The sequence below is a fragment of the Ahaetulla prasina genome, chromosome 3 (assembly GCF_028640845.1).
Source record: "Ahaetulla prasina isolate Xishuangbanna chromosome 3, ASM2864084v1, whole genome shotgun sequence".
Taxonomy (NCBI): domain Eukaryota; kingdom Metazoa; phylum Chordata; class Lepidosauria; order Squamata; family Colubridae; genus Ahaetulla; species Ahaetulla prasina.
In genome coordinates, this window is record NC_080541.1 from 222,604,218 (window position 1) to 222,622,971 (window position 18,754).

The 18,754-nt window shown below is 44.5% G+C and overlaps 1 protein-coding gene across 6 annotated transcripts in view; it reads right to left on the bottom strand.

Moving 5' to 3' along the window:
- Positions 1-18,754, bottom strand: part of KCNQ2 (potassium voltage-gated channel subfamily Q member 2) — a 171,963-nt gene that overhangs the window by 71,803 nt on the left and 81,406 nt on the right. For all 6 annotated transcript variants that reach the window (XM_058175679.1, XM_058175680.1, XM_058175678.1 and 3 more), the window contains exons 5-8: positions 17,359-17,484; positions 15,495-15,605; positions 14,232-14,327; positions 12,899-12,993 (exon numbers count right to left, since the gene is read on the bottom strand). In XM_058175679.1, coding sequence (XP_058031662.1) covers positions 12,899-12,993; positions 14,232-14,327; positions 15,495-15,605; positions 17,359-17,484 — 428 coding nt within the window. The remainder of the gene's footprint in view (positions 1-12,898; positions 12,994-14,231; positions 14,328-15,494; positions 15,606-17,358; positions 17,485-18,754) is intronic.

Sequence of the window (18,754 nt, forward strand, 5' to 3'; positions counted from 1 at the left end):
TGTATAACTGGGAAAATAACCTGGAAGTTCAGTTTTGGAATTTCACTCATCGTGTGCCAGTTTCCTCATGCTAGTAAAGAACTCTGAAAGACAATGGCTTCTGAGTTTTTTTTGTGCAGAAGCGGTTTTTCTGGAACCTTGACAGTGTGACTGACTTATCAACTGCAGTGATTCACTTAACAACCGTGGCATGAAAAGTCATAAAATGGGGGGAAACTCACTTAACAAATGTCTCACTTATCAACAGAATGTTTCTGCTTGAGAATGGGGTTGGACTAGAACAGGAGTCACCAATCTTTTGAACCTCAGGGACCACTGAATTCATAATTTTAAATCCCACGGACCACTAATATGATCTGCCTGGCTGGGTGGGCGTGGCTAGGTGCTCATGTGACTGGGTGGGCATGGCCAACTTGATGTCACTCATGTGGTGGGGCACCAAGCCAGCCTCTACTCACCCCTCCCCTCCCAGCCAATCCTCCCTCCCCAGGCTCTTGAGGGCCCCAACAGGAAGCATTCGTTGGAGCCAAGCAGCCACCATGAGAAAGAGCTGGCAAAACACCCCAGTTCAAATTAGAACTGACCGAGAAGGAGGCTCAGCAGAAGCACCTCACTGAGGACTAGGAGCATAGGCTTTCCAAGCAGAGGGAAGACCTGCGGGAGTGCAAGGCCACGTACCGGCGCCTGGAGGCTCAGTGGAATGAGATGGTCAGCTAGTTCCAGGCCGTGATGCTGTCCTACTGGAACAAGGACCTCTGACTCTTCGTCACCAGCAGCGCTTCCCTCCAGCCTTCGCCCAAAGCCCCACACCAGGAGGCTGAAGCAGACCCCAAGTCAGAATTTCTGTCCCCCTCTGACACACACACAAAGACCCCAAAGGGGGAGACTCTCTGCAGCAACACAAGTGTTCATTGCACGTATCCAGCCCAGGGGGCGTAGTTTGAGGACCCCTGATTTAGTGCAATATAAAAAATGCAAATAATTTTTCTGCGGACCACCAAAATTTTCTTGTGGACCACCAGTGGTCCATGGACCACCAGTTGGTGACCGCTGGACTAGAAGACCTCTAAGGTCTCTTCCAGCTCTGTTATTCTATTATTCTCATGTCATGTTCTTGGTTGGAATATTATGGCCTTTTCACGTTGTTGGGTTCTTTTTTAATTAAGGAAGGAGATGAATATTAAGAGGAATATCCGGCTGGTAAGAGCAGCAGTTCAGTGGGAAAAATCAACCTAAATCTCTAGGAATTTGATGACTACCTCTCAATGGTGGTTTATGGGATTCTTGAACTGAGTTGGGGCTAGACTTAATGGCAAAGTCATACATTCTATGATTGCCTGGTCCAGCCAAATATATCACCCAGTGGCCTCCCATTAAAACATGGCCCAGAACATCTCCTAAATTTACCCATATTCTAGAATTTGAAAACATTCTCCAAGCTTTTAAACGCAAACTCTGTCCATCCATTCTCATTTAACAGTTGGCCAGGATTTGCCTACCCAGTTTATGCATTTTTATTTATTAAATGTATATGCCACAAATAGATGGGGAGAAAATGGAGGTAGTGACAGATTTTATTTTCCTGGGCTCCAAGATCACTGGAGACGGGGACTACAGCCAAGAAATTAAAAGACGCTTGCTCCTGGGGAGGAAAGCTATGGCAAACCTAGACAGCATACTAAAAAGCAGAGACATCACTCTGCCAACAAAAGTGCGTATAGTCAAGGCTCTGGTTTTCCCAGTTGCAATGGATGGCTGTGAAAGTTGGACCATAAGAAAGGTTGAACGCCAAAGAATTGAGTCCTTTGAACTATGATGCTGGAGAAGACTCCTGCGAGTCCCTTGGACTGCAAGGCGATCAAACCGGTCAGTCCTAGAGGAGATCAACCCTGACTGCTCTTTAGAAGGTCAGAGCCTGAAGATGAAACTCAAATACTTTGGCCACCTAATAAGAAGGAAGAACTCACTGGAGAAGAGCCTAATGCTGAGAAAAATTGAGGGCAAAAGAAGAAGTGGACGACAGAGAATGAGGTGGCTGGATGGAGTCACTGAAGCAGTCGGCGTGAGCTTAAATGGACTCCAGAGGATGGTAGAGGACAGGAAGGCCTGGAGAAAAGTTGTCCATGGGGTCGCGATGGGTCGAACAGGACTTTGTTACTAACAATAACATTTCACTTGCCAAATGGGCCGGTTTAGCTCACGCTGGTAAAGCCTGTTATTAAGAACACAGTAGCCTGCAATTACTGCAGGTTCGAGCCCGGCCCAAGGTTGACTCAGCCTTCCATCCTTTATAAGGTAGGTAAAATGAGGACCCAGATTGTTGGGGGGGCAATAAGTTGACTTTGTAAAAATATACAAATAGAATGAGACTATTGCCTTATACACTGTAAGCCGCCCTGAGTCTTCGGAGAAGGGCGGGGTATAAATGTAAACAAACAAACAAAAAAAAAAAAGTCTTCTCTACCACCAGAAAGGCAAGTGAGAGAAGCAGAGCCCCTGTGGAAATGCAGCATTTTCTCCCGGAAGTGAATTTGATCACAACAACTGTATTACTGAGGACTTCTGAAGGAGATTAAAAATTTACCACCCCAATCAATTATTCAAAGGACAGAGCTCAGCTTAGCTTAGGTGCCCGAGAAGTCCTGTAAAAATAGATCAAGGGGTTTTTTTTCCTGCCAGTCATGCACAAAGTGATTATATCAACGCTTCCAAAATACACTCGGCATAGCCAGGGTGCCGAAGCAAGCGAAAAAGATTAAACAAGGCCAGAAAGCGGATCTGTGATTATCTGATAAACTCCAAGTGAACCATGGCTTTTCCCTGTGCTTCGTGAAATCGGTCACATCCGACAGGCTTTCATTGAACTGCATCGTCTTGTATACACTCATCCAGAATTTGGGCTTCATCCAGGATTCCTGATCTGGTTTTGTTTTGTTTTTTGAAAAAAGGAGACAAAACTATTTGGCTCTTACTGAAAAAAATCATATGGTGCTTTAGGTGCCTCTGGTGGCTCAACAGGCTAATGCAGTCTGTTATTAACACAGCTGCCTGCAATTACTGCAGGTTCAAGTCCCACCAGGCCCAAGGTTGACTCAGCCTTCCATCCTTTCTAAGGTAGGTAAAATGAGGACCCAGATTGTTGGGCAGGCAATAAATTGACTTTGTATATAATATACAAATGGATGAGACTATTGCTTAACACAATGTAAGCCACACTGAGTCTTCGAAGAAGGGCAGGATATAAATTCAAATTTTAAAAAAAAGGTGCAAAGGCAGCCCATTTGTGGTATTAAGCCAGTTCGGACCGGTTCACCCAAACCGGCAGCGGAAATCGTGGGTGGGCCCACCCGCCCACTTACCCCGGCTCTATGGCATTCTATTTAGGCACGTTTTTGAAGCCAGGTGCATGCGCGGAAGGCACGCACCCCAGCAAAGCGCATGCACGCACGCTCACATTTGCAAACCGGTATTAGTAGTTAAGGAACCAGGCAAAAAAACCAGGAGACTGTGAGTTCTAGTGTGACCTGAGACATGAAAGCCAATTGGGTGACTTTGGGTCAATCCCCAAGGAGGAGATGGTGTCAGTTTTGGAAGGCAATTTTCTTTTTGCTTCTTCACTGCCACATATTTTAGCTGGGGAAGTTCGGAGGGGGTTGTTGTTGTTGGAGCGGTAGGAAGTTAGTCATAACAACATTCCGTATTCAAGGACTTTATCCTGCGTCTGATGGAGACTGCCTGAAGACTGTATCCAATTGAGTGTGAAGAGTTGATTGGACAATGTGATGAACTTGTGGGTGTGGGGCAGGGCTGTGAACTGTGAACTATGAACTGGGTGTGGAAAACCTGGAAGCTTTCAGTTTCAGGTTTTCCCAGCTGTGCCAACATGACATCTCTAATAAATTGGAACTTTGAGGAACCTCAAGCCTCAGAGCTTTATTTCGTTGGGGGTGTTCCTTGGAACCCTGACAGATGGTGAGTTCTAGTCCTGATTTAGGCATGAATGCCAATTGGATGATTTTGGGCCAATCGCTAGGAGAGTGTGAATTCTACTCCTGCCTTAGGAATAAAACCCAGTTGGGTGACTCTCTCTCTCAGCCCAACCTTTTCCTACAAGAACCTCCATCGTAGCAAGGCATAGCAACACCAACTCCGTTTCGTGCGCGTATTCATAATACAGTCAGTCCTCGACTTACAGCAGTTCATTTAGTGACCATTCGAAGTTACACCAGCACTGAAAAAGTGACTTATGGCTGTTTTTCGCACTTACAACCGTTGCAGCATCCCCATGGTCACGTGATCAAAATTCAGGTATTTGATGACTGGCCCATATTTATGACGGTCGCAGTACCCCGGGGTCACTTTTGCGACCTTCTGACAATCAAAGTCGATGGGGAAGCCGGATTCACTTCACAGCCGGGTTACTAAATTAACAACTGCAGTGATTCACTTAACAACTGTGTCCAGAAAGGTCGTTATCAATTCGCTTTTTTTTTTTTGTTTACATTTATACCCCGCCCTTCTCCGAAGACTCAGGGCGGCTTACAGTGTATAAGGCAATAGTCTCATTCTATTTGTATATTTTTACAAAGTCAACTTATTGCCCCCCCAACAATCTGGGTCCTCATTTTACCTACCTTTATAAAGGATGGAAGGCTGAGTCAACCTTGGCCGGGCTCGAACCTGCAGTAATTGCAGGCTTTGTGTTCTTAATAACAGGCTTTTACCAGCCTGCGCTATTCACCGGCCTTAACAACTGTCTTGCTTTGCAACAGAAATTTTGGCCTCGGTTGTGACCGTAAATTGAGGACTATCTGCATTTTCCTGCTGTTCACTTTAACGCCCTCTGAACCAAACTTCTAAAGCATTTTTTTAAAAAATGAGAACCGACAGAGAAAACGGCCTTATAAAACCCCAACCAAGACTCTGTCTGTCTGTTTGTTCATTTAATTTTCTTAGAGGCACCTCCTGTTATTTTCTGATCGAAACAGTCAAGCTTACAGATTGCTATTCCAGGAATGGTTCTACATTAATAAAAGACACCGATCTGGAAACCCGACCTATTTCGTTTTGCTCAGCATCCAAGAAAACATCCCAAATCTTCGGATTCCATATTGAGTCATCTGCCGACAAATTACACAGCTTGTTTTTCAATAAGAAGGATTCTGGAATATCTCCAGATGGGCCTATTGGTGGGGATTTTCCATAATTTGTGTTCCCTAAATGACCCTTTCTTGCTAACCTGAAAAAACACAAAAGAATGTGATATAATTTAGGCGGAAACCAGCACATTTGAATAATCCTTTTCTCAGTCCCTTTTATTGCCAAAATGGAATTTTTATTGTCAAAAGTATCCAGATTCGTTTTATCTTTGCTGTTTTTCTTATTTAATAATAACAGAGTTGGAAGGGACCCTGGAGGTCTTCTAGTCCAACCCCCTGCCCAGGCAGGAAACCCTACACCATTTCAGACAAATGGTCATCCAACATTTTCTTAAAAAATTCCAGTGTTGGAGCATTCACAACTTCTGCAGGCAAGTTGTTCCACTGATTAATTGTTCTAACTGTCAGGAAATTTCTCGTTAGTTCTAAGTTGCTTCTCTCCTTGATTAGTTTCCACCCATTGCTTCTTATTCTACCTTCAGGTGCTTTGGAGAATAGCTTGACTCCCTCTTCTTTGTGGCAGCCCCTGAGATATGGGAAGACTGCTATCATGTCTCCCCTAGTCCTTCTTTTCATTAAACTAGACATACCCAGTTCCTGCAACTGTTCTTCATATGTTTTAGCCTCCAGTCCCCTAATCCTCTTTGTTGCTCTTCTCTGCACTCTTTCTAGAGTCTCCACATCATTTTTACATCGTGATGACCAAAACCGAATGCAATATTCCAAGTGTGGCCTTACCAAGGCATTATAAAGTGGTATTAACACTTCACCTGATCTTGATTCTATCCCTCTGTTTATGCAGCCCAGAACTGTGTTGGCTTTTTTAGCAGCTGCTGCACACTGCTGGCTCATATCTAAATGGTTGTCCACTAGGACTCCAAGATCCCTCTCACAGTTACTACTATTGAGCAGGGTACCACATACACAGTACCTGTGCATTTTGGGTTTTTTTACCTATATTTTAAAAAGCCAGATATTCTATGCCCGTGATGGCGAACCTATGGCATAGGTGCCCGAAGTGGCATGCGGAGCTATGTCGGCTGCCACATGTGGCATCGCCCATTCCTCTTCTGGGTTTCTGGCCCACATGTGCACGCGATGATCAGCTGGTGTTTTTTTTTAGCGCTTGTGGCATTGCTAGAAACTAGAAAACCTGCTCTTCCGGTTTCCATTGTGTGCATGCGCATCGGCCAGCTGATCATCACGCACACGTGTGCACCAGTAGCCAATAGACAAACTGGTCGGTGCGCATGCACGCGCTGGGAAATGAACTTTTGGTTTCCGGCGCGAGCCTGGCAAGACTTGGCAGCTTCTCTTCCGGGGTGCGTCCCCAAAGAGCATGCATGTGTGAAGTGTGTGCAAATGCACGCACTCCCTTTTCGGCACTCGGTGCCGAGAAGGTTCGCCATCACTGTTCTATGCCTTTTGCTTGCTCGTTTCAATTGTAATTGTGAGTTTTAAGTCTTCTCTGGTAAAGCACTCGTGGGAAGCTGGGGAATCCTGGGAGTTGATTAAGCATTTGGTTTTGACATCATGCACAAATATGAAATCTTTCTAAGCCTGTCAGCTTGGATGTGCCACTTCTCAGGAGCTGAAGGAAGATTACTGTCAGCCTCCACTCCAATCCTCACTTCCTTTTCCAGGACTAACGTCCTTGTTGCAGGAGGGCCGAATGTCAGCCTCCACTCCAATCCTCACTTCCTTTTGTACTTTTTATATTCAGTAGTTAGATTGCAATGGGTTTTATGTGTAATGTAAAATAGCTCATGGATTTAAATTATATTACTATCCTAATCAGGTTAAGAGAAGAGGGCCATTTAAGAGCTGCTGATCCAATTCTACAGAGGAATTATTGAGTCTGTCATTTGCACCTCTATAACTGTCTGGTTCGGTTCTGCAACCCAACAAGAAAAACACAGACTTCAGAGGATAATTAGAACTGCAGAAAAAATAATTGCTACCAACCTGCCTTCCATTGAGGACCTGTATACTGCACGAATCAAGAAGAGGGCCTTGAAAATATTTGCAGATCCCTCGCATCCTGGACATAAACTGTTTCAACTCCTACCCTCAAAACGACGCTATAGAGCACTGCACACCAGAACAACTAGACACAAGAACAGTTTTTTCCCGAAGGCCATCACTCTGCTAAACAAATAATTCCATCAACACTGTAACACTATTTACTGAATCTGCACTACTATTAATCGTTTCATAGTTCCCATCACCAATCTCTTTCCACTTATGACTGTATGACTATAACTTGTTGCTGGCAATCCTTATGATTTATATTGATATATTGATCATCAATTGTGTTGTAAATGTTGTACTTTGATGAACGTATCTTTTCTTTTATGTACACTGAGAGCATATGCACCAAGACAAATTCCTTGTGTGTCCAATCACACTTGGCCAATAAAATTCTAATTCTAATTCTAAATTCTAAGAGTGTTGTCTGACATAAGAACAAAGGGAGGGGGGAGTAACGGTTTGAAATCAGCATGAAAGCACAGGCTTTCCAACGAACACTGCATTCCTGAGATGATTAACAGCCAGAGACCTGCGGAAGAAGATTACCATGGGGGGCGAGAAGGAGCTGGCACTGGACCAGCCCTGCCTGACCTCTTGTGGGGAGGAGGGAATAACGAGGGGATATGGAATGTTAGCCATATTTTGTCTCAGATCCAACTTTACACTGCTGTTGTCCGGATGTATTTAGTAAAAGTACTTTTCTTTATTTTCAAATGAAGTCAAGGTGTAATTCCTTCCTAAATATAATCAGAGGCAGCCTGACAATTGCTTTGGATTCCTAGCAGAATAACCCGAGTTGGAAGAGTCTTTGGAGGTCTTCTAGTCCAATCTCCTGATGTCCCTCTCTTTTAGATTACAGTGTGGTTGCCTTCCAAATTTAACAAAACTTTTTCAGTGCAGCACTCAACTCCTCACAGATAAGGAAAAGAAGATATTGGACCATTGTTTTGATTCTTTAAAGTTGGAATGTGGTACATTTTTCACTGATTTGTTTTGATTGTGTGTCTATGCTGTCTTTTCTTCGGGATCCAAGGCGGCCTTCAAATTTATCCCCCAAAAAACACCCCTTGTTTTCAGGGTTAGGCTGAAATGAAGGGATTTGTTGTGGTCCACCAGCAGCCTGCAAAGCTGGCAGCAGAGTCAGACAGTGATGAGGCTGAGGAAGTACATGGGCCAGTCCTGGAGGCTGGGGAAGGCCCGGATGCGGGCTCTGCATCAGAGGCAGAGATGGGGCCAGGGCCATGTGGGAATGATGTGTGGACTCCAGAGCTTTCAGAGGCTGACAGTAGGGAGGCAGAGGAACAGAAGGAGCCTGTTCCTAATGCACGCATGAGAAGAGCTGCCAGAAGGCAAGAGCAGCTCAAACAAAGAGGACGACTCGGGAGTAGGGCCAAGAGATGATTGGCCCCTCCCATAAGGCTTAAAAGACCAGCAACGGTGTTTGGGCTCTTTGCCAGAAAACAACGTTGATAGCCTTGCTCCTTGTCTTGCTGCATTTATTTTTTGTCGGCGTCTTCTGCTTTTGAACTTTTGCCAAGAAAAGCCTTGGGCAGTTTGCCTAATTAGACCAAGGTTGGTGATAAGAGTGAAGAATTGTGTTATGAAGAATTTGCTTTGAGTTAGTTCGGACTACGCTGAGAATGAGTTAATTCTCAGCTGTTCTAATAAAGTCTGTTTGTTTTTGAACTGACTGCTACTACCTACTACTACCTACTTGGGCCTGGGTCACAACAGGATTCGCCATGGGGCTTCCATAGAAGCATAGGGTTGGAAGGGACCACAGAGGTCTTCTAGTCTAACCCTCTCCTGGCTTGTGCTTGATCTGTGTTCTTCCAGGGTAACCAGACCCTTCCCATAATAGCCAGATACCACCTATTCTGTACTCTATCCTCTGTTTTTCCCAACCTAAAGATGAAACGGAGTCTCTACATTCACAGTCCAACATAAACCTCCCTCTTCCCATTTTTCCCACAACAACCACCCTGTGAGGTGGATTGCTCTGAGTGAGAGTGACTGGCCCCAAATCACTCAAACAGCTTTCATGCCTATCTAAGGCAGGACTAGAAATTCACAGTCTTCTGGTGATGGATCCAACGTCGCCCAGTCAGCTTTCATGCCTAAGGTGAGACTAGAACTTACTGTCTCCTGGTGATTGGCTCAAACTCACCCGGGCTTTCATGACTAAGGCGGGACTAGAACTTACCATCTCCTGATAATTGGCCCAAGGTGGAACTAGAAATTACCGTCCCTTGATGATTGGTCCAAAGTCACCCAGTCGGCTTTCATGCCTAAGAGTGGACTAGAACTCACTCTCACCTGGTTTCTAAACTAGCACCTTAACCACTACATCAAACTTGCTCTCTAAAAGTATTGTGATGTTGTTCATTTTATTTCATTGTTACTTTTTGGCAGTTTTTCTAATTTTTTCTAATTTCTATTTTTTTCTCTTCTAATTTGTAATTTTTTCTAATCTTCCTAATTTGGCCTCCCATCCTATACTAATCAGACCCAAAATTGCTTAGCTCCTACATACAAACAGCCAGATTCTGCCCCTTTCTCATTCCACAAAAAAATAATTTACAAATATCCAATATCACCAACTCAATCAAGTACAACCATTTCTTAATGCAGCTAAGCTTTCTTAATGCAGTTGAGTCATTCAATTTGATTTGTATCTATGGCTGCTTTCCCTAATCTTGTTCTCTTCACAGAACGTCTCTTCCCAAAATTCCTCCTCAGCACAATCCAAGGAATTCTGGGAACTGCAGTTCCAACACACCTGGAAGACAGTTACTAGAGAAGGTTGCGTCATTCTGTGATCACCATTCTGCCTGGAGATTATTTTCATGAAGAATTGGAAACTATGTTAGGCAAGGTGTTGGTTACCACCTTTAAAGTGCTCCATGGCACAGGACCAGGTTATTTACGGGACCACCTGCTGCCACCGACAGCCTCCCACTGATCTGTGCGCTCACAAAGGGAGGGTCTCCTCAGGGTGCCGTCAGCCAAACAATGTCGGCTGGCGACCCCCAGGGGGAGAGCAAGAACCTACCCTATGGAATGAGCTTCCTCTGGGGCTACGATTCTCCCCGACCTCCGGACCTTCCGCCGCAAACTCAAGACTTTTCTGTTTCACCATGCAGGGCTGGCCTGATACATTACGGTTTTAAATTGGGGTTTTTATCACTTTTATTATAGGTTGTTTTTTTTTTGTTTACATTTATACCCCGCCCTTCTCCGAAGACTCAGGGCGGCTTACAGTGTATAAGGCAATAGTCTCATTCTATTTTAAATGGGGTTTGCCAATTTGAATAAGATTTTTAAAATGTTTTTTAATTCTATTTATAATTGTGTTTTATGTTGGCTGTAACCGCCCTGAGTCCTTCGGGAGAAGGGCGGTATAAAAAATCAAATAAATAAATAAATAAATAAATAAATAAATAAATAAATAAATAAATAAATAAATAAATATGTTCTGATCCCCATTTAATTTCTTGTTAGAAACTGAAATTATTTTATTTATTTTATTTATTTATTTATTTATTTATTTATTTAGATTTTTATACCGCCCTTCTCCCGAAGGACTCAGGGCGGTGTACAGCCAGATTAAAACAGTACAATATACAAATTAAAACCACAGTTAAAATAACCTATTCTATAAATGGCCGAAAATTAAAACCATCAAATTTGACCCATAAATAAAATACCCCAGTTAAAATTATTAAAATTCGAAAAATTTAAAAATTTAAAAAAATTAAAAATTATTTATTTAATTATTCTAGGCCAGTGTTTCTGAACCTTACTTAGTGGCTTTAAGATGAGCAGACATCAACTCCTAGAATTCTCAGTATGGCTGGCTGGGGAAATCTGGGAATTGAAGTCCACCCATCTTAAAGTTTCTTTAGAAATAGAACTCTAGGCCAGGGATGGCGAACCTGTTCAGCACCGAGAGCGAAAGGGAACGTGCTCGTCTGGGCCGCAACCCGAAAGAGGAGCTGCTCAGGGCGCATGCGTGCTGGCCAAATGAACTTCTGGTTCTAGTTTTCCAGGTTTTGGCGCGCATGGGCGCGTGACGATCAGCTGGCTGGCGTGCATGATCACGCAGGAAAATGGAAGACCAGCTCTTCCTGTTTCCGGCACTGCTGCATGCACTAAGGCCAGCTAATCATTGCCCGTGCAAGCGCACCAGAAACTCGAAAACAGGCGACGCTGTATGTGCCAGGCGACAGGGCTCCATGTGCCACTTCGGACATGCGCGCCTTAGGTTCGCCATCACGGTTCTAAACCAGTGATGGCTAACCTTTTTGCCATTGTGTGCCAAAAGCACGGGGAGCGTGGGGGGGGGAGGCAGGCGCGTGCGTGCCCACACCCATAATTCTATGCACCCTGCCCTCCCGCGCATGAACTCATGACACACACACACACCCGGTTTTTGGCACGCAATGGCACGATGGGTCCATTTTTTGCCCTCCCCAGGCTCCAGAGCCTTTCTAGGAGCCTGGGGAGGGCGAAAAGGGCTTTCCCCACTCCAACCCACCCCGAGGCCCTCCGGAGGCCGGAAACGGCTTGTTTCCCTACTTCTGGTAGGCCCAGAAGGTCCAAAAACGGAGCTGAGCTCGTGTACCCACCAATATGGCTCCATGTGCCACCTGTGGCCATAGGTTCCCTATCACAGTTCTAGCTTGTTCCAGGAAGGAATCTACATTTACAGAAAGGATGTGCCACAATTCATTTTCCACATTGTGGACAAAAAAAAAAACAGCACAGGTCAAAATGCTAGATGACATAGGGAGAGAAAAGTCATGTGGGGGAAAAACTGGAAAAAGGGGTTGTTGTCATTTATTTATTTTTTACCTACTTTTCAAGGCCAGCCTTTCAAACCGTCTTCAGGCTCCTGACATGGCAATTGTCAGAAAACAATACCCACCGAGAAACGGGCGCAGAAAAATAAAGACGATGGCCAACGGAGAAACATGAATGTGCAAGAAAAGAAAAAGAAATTAATATAAACCAATCTATGCAATGGAGAAATAAATCTAAATCTTTAGCATTTGAAAACAACAGAAAGAGAACTTCTCCAGTGAGTTTAAAAAAATAATAATAACACAATGCGAACATAACATTTTGGTGAACGTAACAAAAATAAATAAATAAGCAAAATGGATAGAAATACAGGTAGTCCTTGGCTCACGACCACAACTGAGCCCAAAATTTCTAACCAAAAGTCGTTAAGTGAGTTTTGCTCCATTTTACGACCTGTCTGGCCACAGTTGTTAAGCGAATCACTGCAGTTGTTAAGTTAGTAACACAATAGTTAAGTAAATCTGGCTTCTCTGTCGACTTTGCTGGCCAGAAGGTCGCAAAAGGGGATCCCGCGACTCCAGGACCGTCATAAATACGAGTCAGTTACAAGCGTCTGAATTTTGATCACATGACCACGGGGATGTTGCAACGGTCGTAAGTGTGAAAAATGGTCATCGGTCACTTTTTTGAGTGCTGTTGTAACTTTGAACAGGCACTAAACAAATGGATGTAAGCCAAGGACTACTTGTAGAGCAGGGGTCTCCAACCTTGGCAACTTTAAGACTTGTGGACTTCAACTCCCAGAGTTGAATTTAATTCTGGGAGTTGAAGTCCACAAGTCTTAAAGTTGCCAAGGTTGGAGACCCCTGTTGTAGAGGAATCATGCACCCGGATGAAATGCTCACCTGTACATGGGAACGGTGACGGTCCGTTCGTAGTAATTCCAGGTAGAGTGCAAATCGGTTCGGGTGAGGTTAGTGGCGTAGAACCTCCAGGCAGCCTGAGAGAATATAGGAAGGAGAGGCAGATGTGATTTCAAACAAATGAAAAAAGGAAATAATGATTTTATGAATAATTTTCTGTTTTAATCGCAATAATACTCGTGTGAACAATCTAGTGGTGGGTTTCAAATTTTTTTACTACCTGTTCTGTGGGTGTGGCTTGGTGGGTGTGGCAGGGGAAGGATACTGTAAAATCTCCATTCCCAGGCTACTCCAGGTGAAGGATACTGCAAAATTTTCCGAATTGCTCCAAATTTCCGCTACCGGTTCTCCAGAACCTGTCAGAACCTGCCTATCGTCCCTGTCATTGTATTTTTGTTTCATTGTATTCTTGTTCTCGTTTTTGTTTGACAAATTCTAATAAATAAATAAATAAAATAAAGTTGATTTGGTGGTGGCATAGTGGTGAGAATGCAGTATTGCAGGCTAATTCTGCCCATTGCCGACTGCCTGCAATTTGGCAGTTCGAATCTTACCAGACTCAAGGTTGACTCAGCTTTCCATCCTTCCATGTTCGGTAAACTGAAGACCCCAGATTGTTTGGGGGCCATATGCTGACTCTGTAAATCACTTAGAGAGGGCTGTAAAAGCACTGTAAAGCGGCATATAAGTTTAAGTGTTATTGCTGTTGCTAACTTTGATTTTGCAGGGGAGAAGCTACATTGTCATGATCTTTGATGTAGAGCTAGTCCTCACTTTTCACAATTCTAGTGGCTAGAATTTATGTTGATATGCAATCTGGTTGTTAAGTGAGTTATAGGCTGGCTGAGGAATTCTGGGAGCTGAAGTCCACAAGTCTTAAATTGCCAAGAGCAGGAGACCCCAGCTCTAGAAGGTTTTGCAGCATGAATGTACAATTTTTTTTTTAATTTGAATTTATATCCCGCCCTTCTCCGAAGACTCAGGGCGGCTTACACTGTGTTAAGCAATAGTCTTCATCCATTTGTATATTATATACAAAGTCAACTTTATTGCCCCCAACAATCTGGGTCCTCATTTTACCTACCTTATAAAGGATGGAAGGCTGAGTCAACCTTGGGCCTGGTGGGACTGGAACTTGCAGTAATTGCAAGCAGCTGTGTTAATAACAGACAGACTTCGTCTGCTGAGCCATCAGAGGCCCATAAATGACAATAAAGGCTATTGAATCAATTCTCTTTCAGCATTTTCTTGATCCATTTCTCTCTCCTCGGAGATCTGGTCTTTCCTAAGTCCACCCCACTTTCTCTTGGCTCACCTGAATTAGACCAGCTGCAGGATTTCTCCTTTTTTCAAAGTGCTTCTGACGATGCTGCTCTTGAACTTTCAAGGCGAAGCCAGAACCTAGAATTCCCTGAAAATTAAATTAACAGAATTAACAGAATAATAGAGTTGGAAGATACCTTGGAGGCCTTATAGCCCAGCCACATGCTCAAGACACTATACCATTTCAAACAAGTGTCCTGTTGTGTCTGTGCCCCCCCCCCAGCCGGGCCCCCTGCCAGAAAGTGACTCAGAAAGTGAGGCGGAAGGGCCATCAGGACTTACCTCAGGAGCACCGGCTTCCCTGGCTCAGCTCCAGAGCCAGAGGCAGGCCAGGTGGAGGAGATAACGAGGCCTCCGTCCCCTGACTCTTCCCCCCCAGGCCACGCCTCCAGACCCGGCTGATGGCAATCAGGCCTGGCTGGACCCTAGGTTTCATAGGCAGGAGAGGCGGGAACAACAGAAGCAGGGGTGGGGCAGGCCTAGGAAGTGCTGAGTCACGGAGCCACACCCCACAGAATATAAAAACAGTCCTGGCCGCTGTTCTGCTCCGTGACGAGCAAAAATTGAGCTGAACTCTTTGACTCGGAGAAGTGAGCTGAACATTCGGCCTGGACTGCTGACTTCCTGGTTGCCTGGCAACCCCAAGATAAAACGGAGACTTTGGCAGGCAGCTGCAGATTCCCTGCCAGGACTGATAGTAGCCGTGAACTCAATTACTGGCTCGTTTAGCCATCTCGCGTGGCTGAGGCCGGGAGGGGACAGAACATGTCCAATCTCTTTTTAAAAACCTCAAGTGAGATTTTAAACCCACAGCCCACAACTTATGGAGGCAAGCCGTTCCACTGATTAATTGTTCTTACTCTCAGGAATTTTCTCCTGAATTCTGGGTTGCTTCTCTCCTTGATTAGAACAGAACAGAATAACAGAGTTGGAAAGGACCTTGGAGGTCTTCTAGTCCAACCCCCTGCTTAGGCAGGAACCACTTCAGACAAATGGTTATCCAACATCTTAAAAACTTCCAGTGTTGGAGCATTCACCATTTCTGGAGGCAAGCTGTTCCACTGATTAATTGTTCCACCTGCCGGCTGCCTGCAACTTGGCAGTTCGAATCTCACCAGGCTCAAGGTTGACTCAGCCTTCCATCCTTCCGAGGTGAGTAAAATGAGGACCCAGATTGTTGGGGGCAAGAGGCTGATTCTGTAAAGAGGGCTGTAAAGCACTGTAAAGACTAAGTGCTATTGCTATTGCTACTTACTGCTGGGAGAGCAAAAAAGGAAACCCCGATCAAAGTGAAGGTTGCTGCCAGGAGACGCCCGTTCCAGGTTTGCGGATACTTGTCCCCGTAGCCGATGGTGGTCAGAGTGATCTGGAGGAAAACAAAGGCCACTGAATGGAATCTTCAAAGTTAATATTGGCGCAGGAGTACAATCAAAGGAACCTGCTGGACATATGTCAGCCTATGCATTAAAAACAAGCATTGGAGGTATGTGATAAATAAGATACTAAAGCTGAAGCTCAAATTCTTTGGCCACCAAAGGAGAAGAGTGTCTATGGAGATTCTCAGTCATCTTGGTCATGGTTGTCACTAAAATGCTTTTTTTTTTTAAAGGCAACTGGACTTTCTTGGTCTTGGAAATATTTTGATTGAAGATATTTCACTTCTTATCCAAGAAGCTTCTTCGGTTCTGGCTGCATGGTGGAGGATGGAAGGAGTTATATTCTGGTCATTAGTATTCTCTCTGAGAGTTGTTGAGGCCACTTGGAGGTTTATCTGTGCCCCCAAGGTCACCTGAATAGTGCAAATGGGTGTGGAGCCTTTTGGAAGTGCCGAAAGGACCGTGTTGTAAACAGGAGATGGGTGGTATCATATCCCTCCCCCTCTGTTGAGAGAGGGCTGTTCAATTTTAACATATATGGCCTCTTTGATCCTTCTTTCAAACCAATGGTCCTCTCTGTCCAGAATGTGTCTTCAAAGAATGCTAATGACCAATGACTGCAAGGAATATAAATCCTTCCATTCTCCACCATTCATTCAGAACTGAAGAAGCTTCTAGGATAAGAAGCGAAACCTCTTCAAGCAAAAACAAAAAAAATCCAGTTGCCTTTTGAAAAAAAAAACACTTTTGGGACAAATGAGAAGAGAAAACTCATTGGAGAAGATCCTGATGTTGGGAAAGATGGAAGGCAAAAGGAGATGGCGACGGCAGAGGATGAGAAAGGTCAGATAGGGTCAATCAATGTAACTAACATGAATTTTTGAGCAAGCTTCAGGAGACAGTGGAGAACAGTGGGAGGCCTGGTATGCTGTGGTCCGTGGGGTCATGAAGAATCAGACACAACTCTTAATTTTCAGTTGTTGTGTTTTTTCCTCTCTGTGTATTTAATCACCACTTTCTTAGGCTTGGAAGTTATCTTTTAAAATTCTTGTACTTAAATCAGATTTTTAGAGTAAAAGTTGGTAATTATCTCACCCAGTTTCAATCCTCTGTCCACAAACCGCTCCAGCACAAATCTTGTTGTCCCAGTTGTCCCAGCTTGTGACTGCCAAAAATGGCCATCGTCCCTGCTGTCGTTCGGGAGAACTTGCTTCGGACCTAACGAGGAAATTGCTAGTTCCTCGTGGTCAGCGAAGAACCTCTCCTTCCTTCACCACTAGTAGGGTCTCCCGACAGCGGTTACTGCCTGGATTTCGCAAGGCTCAGCGGAGCCTGCTATTTTTCAGCCGTTCTCGCCGCAACGTCAACCGGAAGCAACTTGGACACAACTTAGCAGCTGAACAATAATAATATGTGGGAATGACCTTGGAGATGGGGACGAGCCACAGCCAGGAGACTGATTAGATAAGACTGGTTTCTGGCATGCTGTGATCCAGTGCCAGTCCAAGGACCAGGGGTTGGGGACTCCTGCTCTAACCGTCATAAATATGAGCCAATTGCCAGGCCTCATGAATTTTGATCAAGTGACCCTGGGGACGCTGTAAATGTGAAAAATAATCATAAGAAACTTTTTTCAAAGTTGCTGTAACTTCAAATTATCACTAAACGAATGGTAAGCCAAGGATTACCAGTATTTCTGAGACTGTTGATGGCCCCAAATTCATAGCGTTAAAAGATACCCACCAGGCCCCACCATAGGGCATCTGCATACGTATCGAAGTGATCATTTTCTCCTTTCTCAGCCAAATACACCAGGAAGGAGGCTAAAATTAGGCACAGGAATCCAATATACCAAGCAGTGATCAGCTCCTGCAAACAGAGAAAGAGAGAAATGAAGAATAAATAGCTATGGGATGTTGCTCTACCCACATCTGCTTATTCGTCGGTCCTCGGCTCCAGTGGAGGAAAAAAATATTATTGTGATAGCCATGCCATGAGATAAAAGGGAGGGATACACATGTGGCAAGAAGCAGTTTGGTCTAGGGGTGAAGTTGCTGGCCTAGAAACTAGGAGATTGTGAGTTCTAATTCCGTTTTAGACATGAAAAGCAGTTGGGTGACTTTGGGCCAATCAGCAGGAGACTGTGAGTTCTAGTCCTGCCCTAGGCATGAAAGGTGGCTGGGTGACCTTGGGCCAACCACCAGGAGACAGTGAGTTCTAGTTCTACCTTAGGCACAAAAGCTGGCTGGGTGACTTTGGGCCAATCACCAGGAGAGTTCTAGTCCCACTTTAGGCAAGAAAGCCAGCTGGGTGACTTTGGGCCAGTTATTCTCTCTAAGCCGAACCCACCTCATAGTTGTGGGGAAAACTGGAGGAGGAAGGCGTGTCAGGTATGTTTGCTACCCTGAGTTATTGATTTGATTTTTATTCCACAATCATTACTTTTATAAGTAAGGAAGGTGGAATAAAAATAAAATAAATAAAAACACAGAGGATCCAGAGCAGACTTCCAAAAGCATCCAGACAGACAAAAATGAGCCAATAAAAAAAAAGAAAGCCAGTTTTACGCAGTGTACCAGGAGGTCTAAATACTAATTGCTACACTCACCCAACTCATCCAGAATGACACAAAGTACATAACAAAAAGAATGAATCCAAGCACGGATCACAGACAAATAACCTCAGAATAGGCATAGCCCATAAACAGATCTCCAGCAATAGCTGATAATCAAAGGATCTAAAGATAGAGATCCACGATTAAAGGATGGGTTAATGGCAATTCAGGCAGTTGAATGACCAAGGCATTGTAGGCACCGGTTGCCAATTGTGATAACAAATAGAGAGAGAGAGAGAAAAGCTTAATTGGGGAGAAACTGATCTCTGGGCCTGTGACGCCATGTTTCAGTAAGCAGGAAGAACAAGGGCAACCATTCTACATCCAGGTTTCTCCCCCCCCACCACCCAACGTCTGTTTGCCATGCCCCAAACAGCTTTTTTTCACCCCAAATATGCACATTTACTCTTGAGAAGAGGGGAGGGGAGGAGGAAGGGAAGAGAAGGAGGAAGGGAAGAGGGGGACGGAAGAAGGGAAGAAGAATTTTCTGCAATCTTGATTGCAGAAAATATGACTTCAGTAACC